Below are 9,117 nucleotides of genomic sequence, written 5' to 3' on the forward strand. Positions count from 1 at the left end.
AGGTGGCTCAGGTTCGTCAAACCTAAGGGATCACGGGCACCTACGGCTCACTCCAGCCAACAAGTGCTCTGGGGAGCTCAGATGGACAAGGGGGAAAATGACTGCCACCAACCTGTTAGTACCTGCCTAACAAGTCGAGAAAGGGCTCTTAAGATCCAGCGGTAAAGCCCAATAATCCCAACCAGCAACTAGGCTGCTTGGACCACTGGGGCAGACAGCAATCTCTTTTTTTTTTTTTTTTTTTTGAGACGGAGTCTCGCTCTGTCGCCCAGGCTGGAGTGCAGTGGCGCAATCTCGGCTCACTGCAACCTCCGCCTCCCGGGTTCACGCCATTCTCCTGCCTCAGCCTCTCCGAGTAGCTGGGACTACAGGCGCCCGCCACCACGCCCGGCTAATTTTTTATTTGTATTTTTAGTAGAGACGGGGTTTCACCGTGGTCTCGATCTCCTGACCTCGTGATCCGCCCGCCTCGGCCTCCCAAAGTGCTGGGATTACAAGCGTGAGCCACCGCGCCCGGCCCAGCAATCTCTTAAGGTAAGACCCTGAGGTCCACAAACGTAGAAATCTCATTTTCCACTTTATCTCCCGTGTCTAGCATCACAACTAGCACATAGCAGGTGCTCAATAAATACTTGTCAATGAAATGAACAAACACTACAAGCACGGCTAACGGTATTGAAGGAAGAAGAGCTCAGGGAAGAGCTCTCACAGTAGGTAGGAGGACCCATCCTTCGGAAGATTCTTTTATTAAAACTGGGTAACATCAATAAGGGGACAGTACAAAAAAAATTTTGGTCCATGAAAAAAAACATAATTCGGTTAATAAAAACAGTGATCAACAGGGACACTGCAGAAGTACTGAGCTTCCTTCTCATGGTTCCAGCCAGGAGGCGGCCAGGGCTCAGCTGCCCCAAGGTTGTCCAGTGTCAACCTTTCAAGGGAGGGAAAACGGCAGGAAGGGGAAGATAGGGAGAAAATTCTGCTGTCCCCAGTGTAGAACAGGCAGGGATTTGGGGGTAGGGGTGTGCTCGCAGGAGCCTGAGGAGGGGGTGGGGAAGCAGGGGCTTTGTCAGTTCTGTGGGTTTAGAGCCCATGCTGAACGGAATTCCCCCTTTGTGCCCAGCTGTCTCCCACCCTTGCTGTGTTGAGTCTGCGAGCCTGGGATATGCTAACTCGGGGGTGATACAACCTGGAAGAAGAATGTGAGGCTCTCCTGGAAAGATGCAAAAACCATCTCAGTTCCAAGGGGCCAAGATCACAAGGTCCTGCTGCTACCTGAGGGGTCTGAAGCTTTGAGGGCAGGGGCTGGGGAGTCACAATCCTGTGAGGCAGGGAGAGGGAAGAGTCACAAACCCAACTCAGCGCTATTCTCCAGCCCTAGGCGCTTTCACTCCTCAGTGCCCTAGAAGTCACCAGTAGGTGTCAACTGGGCAGACAAGGGACAGGAAGACAGGGATGGCCCAGGGCTTTTTACCCGTTTGGTTTTAGGCCTGTTTCTCCATTAAGGGATGGGGAGGCAGGGTGGAGTGAGTGAATGAATGAGTCACATCTCCGAACAGCAGGAAGGAACAGCCTCTGCTGCAATGACAGTTCCCCAGATGAGATCCCTGGGGCTCTGAAAGGGAAAGGCAAGATTCCCCCACCCAAATGCCTGAGGTTAGGGCAGATCTGAGGGAATCACAAAGGGCAGCCACAGGGAGTGTCTGGGAGGGAGGAATAAAGAACAAACTCCAATACTGATGTGGACCCCAACTAAGGAGTGAGAGAAGCACTGAGAGAGCAGGCCAACCCAGAGGGCTGGGGACTGACCTGGGGCTCAGTGGAGCCCAAGAACCAGGGTTTCTTTAGTGCTACAGGGCAACAAGTGAAGGGAGAGTTTGCTCCAAACCTGTGGAGGGAAGGAAGGAAATTGGATTCTGTTATCAGGAGAGCCAAGATCAACTAGCTTATAGAGTGCCCACAGGCCTGAGTCTTGGAGAAGGAGCTAAAGCTCCCAACTCCTGGGTCTCTGAAGGGCAGGATCAGTGTAGCTGGTCCCCTTGAAGACCACCCGGCCTTAGGCCCAATCCATTCCAAGCACTCATTACCACTACATGTTCTCTCTCTAACACTATCTAGAGGTGCTATGCAGACCAGGGGAGGGTACAGGCACATGGGAACTTTGTGGGGCAAAGGGAAGCTGGGGGTGGGAAGGGATAGGGTGAAAGAAGAGGCTAACAGGTGTCTTATGAGACAGAAATGTGAGACCCTCTTCATTCTGGTGTTGTCCTTGAACCAACAGCAACCCCTGGAACGCCCCAAGCAAGACCAAGGCGGGTACTATGAGGCAGGCAGCACAGGGCCCAAATCAAGAATTGGTGCAGCCGAATCAGGGCTGTGGGAGAGGCCCTATGTATTCCGGATTCCCAGGGCTTGCTCTAATTCTTGTCGTCTCTGCTGCACCTAAGGAGAAAATAGTGAAGGGAGTGGAAGATGAGACAAACCAGAAGTTGGTATCTAACACCACTGACCCCCATCAGGGGTGAAAACCCCATGCCTTTTGTCAATTTCCTCCGTGCACCCCATGTACTCACCTTGGAGTAGAAGTATCGGCACACAGCCTCCTGGGCCCAGGGCTGGAAGTAGAACTCGGCTCGGCGCTCCTCCTCTGGGTTACCCACCACGTCAGTCATTGTCTGAGGGAAATGGAGATGCAGGGTGGAGGAAGAGAGAGGAGAAAAGGCTTGTCTCCTTCCTTCACACCCATTATTGGGTAAATTGTATCCTTCCCCAAAATGTTGAAGTCTAACCCCTAGTACCTGTGAATGTGACCTTATTTGGAAACAGGGTCTCTGCAGATGCTCAAGTTAAGATGAGGTCATTAGAGTACCCCCTAATATGACTGGTCGGTTCCCTTATAAAAAGAGGAAATTTGGACATGGAGACAGACACATACAGAAGGAAGACAACGTGAAGTCACACAGAGACCACTACCTACAAGCCAAGGAACGCCTGAGGTACCAGAAGCTGAGAGATGCACAGAACAGTCTCCCTCCCAGCTCGCGGAAGGAAGCAGCGCTGCCCACACTGATTTTGGACTTCCAGCCTCCACAACTGTGAGACAAGCCTGTTGTTTAAAACTGCCCAGTTTGTGGTAGTTTGTACAGCAGCCTCAGCAAACGGATATAACATCCAGTCACCTCTGCAGTCAACAAGTCGTTGCCTTGTTCAGGGATCTTTCCTGGCACCCCTTTTCCCTTGCTGCTCTGCTCAGCCTCTCTAACTCGTTACAGTCAGCACAGGAGGGGTGGGAACTGATGAGTTCATACTCTGTGCCCATTCCTATCTTCTTGCCTGAGCTTACTGTGCTCCCTTTTCTGGGAATGTCTTCAAATCCCAAATTTTCTGTGAAGCCTTCCCCAGAAATTCTAGTCTCACTGATCTCCCTTATCTGAATTATCTTATTGGTCCTGGTCAGTCTGATAATGTCTTTTTTTTTTTTTTTTTTTTTTTGAGATGGAGTCTCACTCTGTCAGCCAGGCTGGAGTGCAGTGGCGCGATCTTAGCTCACTGCAGCCTCTTCCTCCCGGGTTCAAGTGATTCTCCTGTCTCAGCCTCCCGGGTAGCTGGGATTACATGCACTCCCCACCACGCCTGGCTGATTTTTGTATTTTAGTAGAGATGGGGTTTCACCGTGTTGGCCTGGCTAGTCTCAAACTCCTGACCTCAGGTGATCTGCCCTCCTCAGCCTCCCAAAGTGCTGGGATTACAGGCGTGAGCCACTGCACCTGGCCTGATAATGTCTTATATGGTTTACTATTTTGTATCATACTAGCCTAGTTTCTTTTTTTTGAGACAGAGTTTCTCTCTGTCACCCAGGCTGGAGTGCAGCGGCATGATCTTGGCTCACTGCAACCTCTGCTTCCTGAGTTCAAGCAATTCTCCTGCCTTAGCCTCCCAAGTAGCTGGGATTACAGGCGCGCACCACCACGCCTGGCTAAGTTTTTGTATTTTTAGTGGAGACGGGGTTTCGCCATGTTGGCCAGGCTGGTCTCAAATTCCTGACCTCAAGCAATCCGTCAGCCTCGGCCTCCCAAAGTGCTGGGATTACAGGTGTGAGCCACGTTGCCCGGCTATACTAGCCTAGTTTCTTCAGACAGAATGTAGGCTGCTTTGAAAGCAGGGATCAGGTCTTCCACTCTGTATCCCTGACAAGATGAAGCACAGTGACAGACAAAGTAAGTACTAAATCAACACTTGATGGCTCTGCCCCCATTTCCCCGCTTAATTGCAAAATGGACCCTGGAACATACTAAAGAAAAATCTGGCCCCTCACTCCTTCCTCTGGGTCTCCTACCAGCTGCTACATGAATAAAGCAGCTGTGTGCCTCACTGACCTAAGTCCCTTCAGACCTCTCCTAGGTTCTTTACCTTGAGGTCCCTGCACTGGGACTGAAGCCAGTCATTGATGAAACCCTGAGGGTCTCTGGCAAAGCTCAGCATGAACTCCCGCTGAGTCTTCAGCTGGTTGATGGTTTCTATTGTCTCATGGATCTGAAAGGAAGAACGAAGCTCATACCATTTTCAAACTAGAAAAATGAGAAGTTAAATGGCAGGTGGTGCCTGACAACTCCACATGCCACTCTCAACCTAGTCACCGTGCTGCCCACGGCTGGCACCATCATATAGAGCTCCAACTGCTCCGACCCTTGGCATTCTTTCAGCAGGTAATTTGCCCTTGTTTCTGTCTCTCTGTATACCTCATGTGAAGAAAGCTTTCCTTTTGGTCTCCCCAGTGCCCACGATGGGCAAAGCTACATGAATACTTACTCCACAGCACAAATGGGTCCAAAAGTGTTCTCAGGAAGAAAAGGACTGGCATATGGGGCTGTCTCATAAGCTCTCATCTCTGGGTTTCGTTCTCAACTCTTGGCAATTTCTTTGACTTGTATGTCTTCCATTAATACTGACAGGGTAATGAGCCCCCAGTCTGCAGCCCAGAGTCTATTTTCTATACCCCAACCAATCCAACTGCTTAAACTTGACATTAAATTCACTACCCTTTCTCCAATACCTGCTCCTCCTCCCCTCTTCCCAGTCATAGTAAACACTACTGTCCACCCAAGCTAGAGACCTGGGAGGCATCATAACATTTCCTTCTCATTCATCCCTCACTCTAATCCAAACAGTGGCCAAATTCCTTCAATTCCACCTTGACACCTCTCAAATCTATCTACTTATCTCCACCCTCACTGTCGGGACTGTAAATTTAGGGCCTCAAGACGTCTCACGTGGATTACTGCACCAGCCTCCTAACTGGGCTTCCTGCCTCCAGCCCTGCCCTCTTGACAAATTATTCTCCATCCACCTTCCTGCAAGTGATCATTCTACATACAAATAGCATCAGTCCCTCCACTGGTAATGATCTCTCAACCAGCTGTCTTACACAGTCTTCAGGATGAAACATAAACCAGTTTTCCCTGAATCAAAGGTTCCTCATGATTAGGCATCTGGCTTCCTATCTAGCTTTCCTTCCCAAAACGTCCCGTCCTCGGCACTCTATGCTGTATCTAGCATACTAAATGGCTCGTACTTCTTTAAGACACCAGGCTCTCTCTCTCTTCTCTGGACTTTTACATGCCCTATTCCCTCTTTCTGGAACGTCTTCTGCCTCCTATACCCCCAGCACTACTATCCTTTTTGCCCTTTCATTAACACCCACTTTGTCCTTCAAGATTTCATTGGGGCCGGGCGCAGTGGCTCACGCCTGTGATCCCAGCACTTTGGGAGGCCGAAGCGGGTGGATCACCTCAGGTCAGGAGTTCAAGACCAGCCTGACCAAAGTGGTGAAACCCCGTCTCTACTAAAAATACAACAATTAGCCAGGTGTGGTGGCACGTGCCTGTAGTCCCGGCTACTCAGGAGGCTGAGACAGGAGAATTGCTTGAACCCAGGAGGCGGAGGTTGCAGTGAGCCAAGATCAGGCCATTGCACTCCAGCCGGAGCGACAGAGCAAGACTCCATCTCAAAAAAAAAAAAAAGGAAAGATTTAGTTGGGGCCTCAACTCTTCCAGCAAAGCCTCCCTTTCTCCTTCGTGTTCCCAAAGCACTTGTGGCTTTATTTGCAAGGACCGTGTCTAATAATAACAACCCAGATAACAATAATAGTAGCAGAAGTTACCATTTGTTGTTTTTATGTGCCAGATACAGTCTCAAGCCTTTACACACACTCCCTCATTTAATTGTCACAGCAACCTGATTAAAATAGGTACTATGGGCTGGGCGTGGTGGCTCACGCCTGTAATCCCAGTACTTTGGGAGGCTGAGGCGGGCAGATCACTTGAGGTCAGGAGTTGGAGACCAGCCTGGCCAACATGGTGAAACCCCATCTCTACTAAAAATACAAAAATCAGCCGGGTGTGATGGTGGGTGCCTGTAATCCCAGCTACTTGGGAGGCTGAGACAGGAGAATCACTTGAACCCAGGAAGTGGAGGTTGCCGTGAGGCGGGATTGTACCACTGCACTTCAGTCTGGGTGAGAGAGCAAGACTCCTGAAAAGAAAAAAGAAAAAAAAAAAGTACTGTGGTCTCTATTCCACAAATCAGAAACCGAGGCTCAGTGCTGTTCAGAGTGTCCCCACAATCAGAATTCATTTGAGTCTGGCTCAAACCAGCACCAAGCACAGTACCTGACATATACTGGGTGTCACCATATTTTGAATGAATACTAAGAATCAAAAGGAGGCCTTGAAGCTGTGATAGGGGCTGGTGGTACCCAACTATCCAGGGCACAGACCCCTACCTTGTTGTCTAGAGTAGCAATCTCCTGTTGGCTGGCAGTGGACAGCAGAAAAGAATTCATCTGGGTCTTCAAGGTGTCATCCACTTCAACATCAATGTCATAACAAGCTGTCTTTTTCTGATCATTCGGGTCAACACTGGACAGGAAACCAAAGGGGCCTGGTAAAGAGCTTGTCCCCTAAGACCTAATTACACAGGGTCAAAAAGATGACCCAGGATGAAGAGAAAAGGGGCTAACTGTAAAAGGGCCCAAGAACTTTCGGGTGTGACAGAAGTGTTCTACACTTTATTGTGGCAGCTACATGGTGTACAGATCTGGCAAAAATCTTCAAACTACACTTTCAATTGGTATAATTGGTTATATATAAATTATACTTCAATAAAGTTGATTTATTTAAAAACTCAGTGGTAAAAATTCAAGCAGTACAAAAGGTATCCTGTGAAAAGTAGTTCCTTCCTCTCCAGAGGAAATCACTGCTACAGTCTCTTATGTATCTTTCTCCCTTTAAAAAAAATACTTGGCAGCCAGGCGTGGTGGCCCATGTCTGTAATCCCAGCACTTTGGGAGGCCAAGGTGGGCGATCACCTGAGGTCAGGAACATGGTGAAACCCCATTTCTACTAAAAATTAGCCAGACGTGGTAGCTCACGCCTGTAATCCCAGCTACTGGGGAAGCTGAGGCAGGAGAATCTCTTGAACCTGGGAGGCAGAGGTTATAGTGAGCCAAGTTCATGCCACTATACTTCAGCCTGGGTGACAGAGTGAGACAGTCTCAAAAAATAAAAAAAATTTGGCGAGCCATGGTGGCTCATGCCTGTAATCCTAACACTTTGGGAGGCTGAGGTAAGAGGACTGCTTGAGCCCATGAGTTTGAGACCAGCCTACACCACACAGACCCCAGTTTCTACAAAAAATTTCAAAACAATTCCTGGGCGTGGTGGCACACATCTGTGGTCCCAGCTGCTCAGGAGGCAAGGTGGGAGGGAACACCTGAGCCCAGGAGGTCGAGGATGCAGTGAGCCATGATTACACCACCGCACTCCAGCCTGGGCAACAGAGAGCGACTCTGTCTCAAAAAGAAATAATAATAACAATCTTTAGAACTTTTCTGGCCAGGTGCAGTGGCTCACACCTGTAATCCCAGCACTCTGGGAAGCCAACACGGGCAGATCATTCAAGGCCAGGAATTCAACACTAGTGTGGCCAACATGGTGAAACCCCAATACAAAAAGTTGCACACGCCTGTAATTACAACTACTTGGGAGGCTGAGGCATGAGAATTGCTTGAACCTGGGAGGCAGCAGTTGCAGTGAGTGAAGATTACGCCACTGCACTCCAGCCTGGGTGACAGAGCGAGACTCTATATGTTTAAACAAACGAAGCCTGATTTTTTTTTTTTTTTTTTTTTTAGATGGAGTCTTACTCTGTTGTCTAGGCTGGAGTGCAGTGGCGCAATCTTGGCTCACTGCAACCTCTGCCTCCCAGGTTCAAGCAATTCTCCTACATCAGCCTCCCAAGTAGCTGGGACTACAGATGCTCACCACCACGCCCAGCTAATTTTTGTAATTTTTTTTTTTTTTTTTTTAGAGACAGAGTCTTGCTCTGTCGCCCAGGCTGGAGTGCAGTGGCAGGATCTCAGCTCACTGTAAGCTCCGCCTCCCGGGTTTGCGCCATTCTCCTGCCTCAGCCTCCTGAGTAGCTGGGAATCCAGGCGCCCGCCACCACGCCCGGCTAATTTTTGTATTTTTTTTAGTAGAGACGGGGTTTCACCACGTTAGCCAGGATGGTCTCGATCTCCTGACCTCGTGATCCACCCGCCTCGGCCTCCCAAAGTGCTGGGATTACAGACGTGAGCCACTGTGCCCAGCCAAACAAACCTTTTTTTATTGTCTCAGAGACAGGATTTTACTATGTTGCCCAGGCTGGACTCAAACTCCAGGACTCAAGTGATCTACCCACCTCAGCCTCTGGAGTAGCTGGGTCTACAGGAATGTGCCACAGTGCCTGGCTTTCTCCCTTTTAAACTAAAATTGACCCCAAAAATAAAGTCAAACACAAAATTAAAAGTGGTCTAACTTTAAGCATAGGAATACAGGACAGACCAAATTCTACTGACCTAATTTATAGGTTCAGGAGTTACTACTGTGTAAGTGATGGTTCAGGGTCTTATCTTTTTTCTTTTTTTCCCCCTCCCCCTCTGTCATCTTGTAGGTTCAGGGTCAAAAGAAAAAAAAAAAGGCCCACCGGGCGTGGTGGCTCGCGCCTGTAATCCCAGCACTTTGGGGGGCCAAGGCGGGTGGATCACGGGATCAAGAGATCGAGACCATGCTGGTCAAC

At 49.3% G+C, this 9,117-nt stretch overlaps 1 protein-coding gene across 6 annotated transcripts in view; it reads right to left on the bottom strand.

The window, feature by feature from the left end:
• Positions 1-635: 635 nt before the first annotated feature.
• SMARCD1 (SWI/SNF related, matrix associated, actin dependent regulator of chromatin, subfamily d, member 1) overlaps positions 636-9,117 on the bottom strand; it is a 19,091-nt gene continuing 10,609 nt past the window's right edge. For 2 of the 6 annotated variants that reach the window (XM_032143848.2, XM_032143847.2), the window contains 4 exons: positions 6,782-6,917; positions 4,411-4,533; positions 2,574-2,675; positions 637-2,442 (listed from right to left, as the gene is read on the bottom strand). In XM_032143848.2, coding sequence (XP_031999739.1) covers positions 2,389-2,442; positions 2,574-2,675; positions 4,411-4,533; positions 6,782-6,917 — 415 coding nt within the window. In that variant the 3' untranslated portion in view covers positions 637-2,388. Of the gene's footprint in view, positions 2,443-2,573; positions 2,676-4,410; positions 4,534-6,781; positions 6,918-9,117 lie in introns of all 6 variants that reach the window. The other 4 variants (XR_009211627.1, XR_004246196.2, XR_009211626.1 and 1 more) reach the window with 4 other exon arrangements.

Source organism: Hylobates moloch, unplaced genomic scaffold (assembly GCF_009828535.3).
Source record: "Hylobates moloch isolate HMO894 unplaced genomic scaffold, HMol_V3 SCAFFOLD_22, whole genome shotgun sequence".
Lineage (NCBI taxonomy): Eukaryota > Metazoa > Chordata > Mammalia > Primates > Hylobatidae > Hylobates > Hylobates moloch.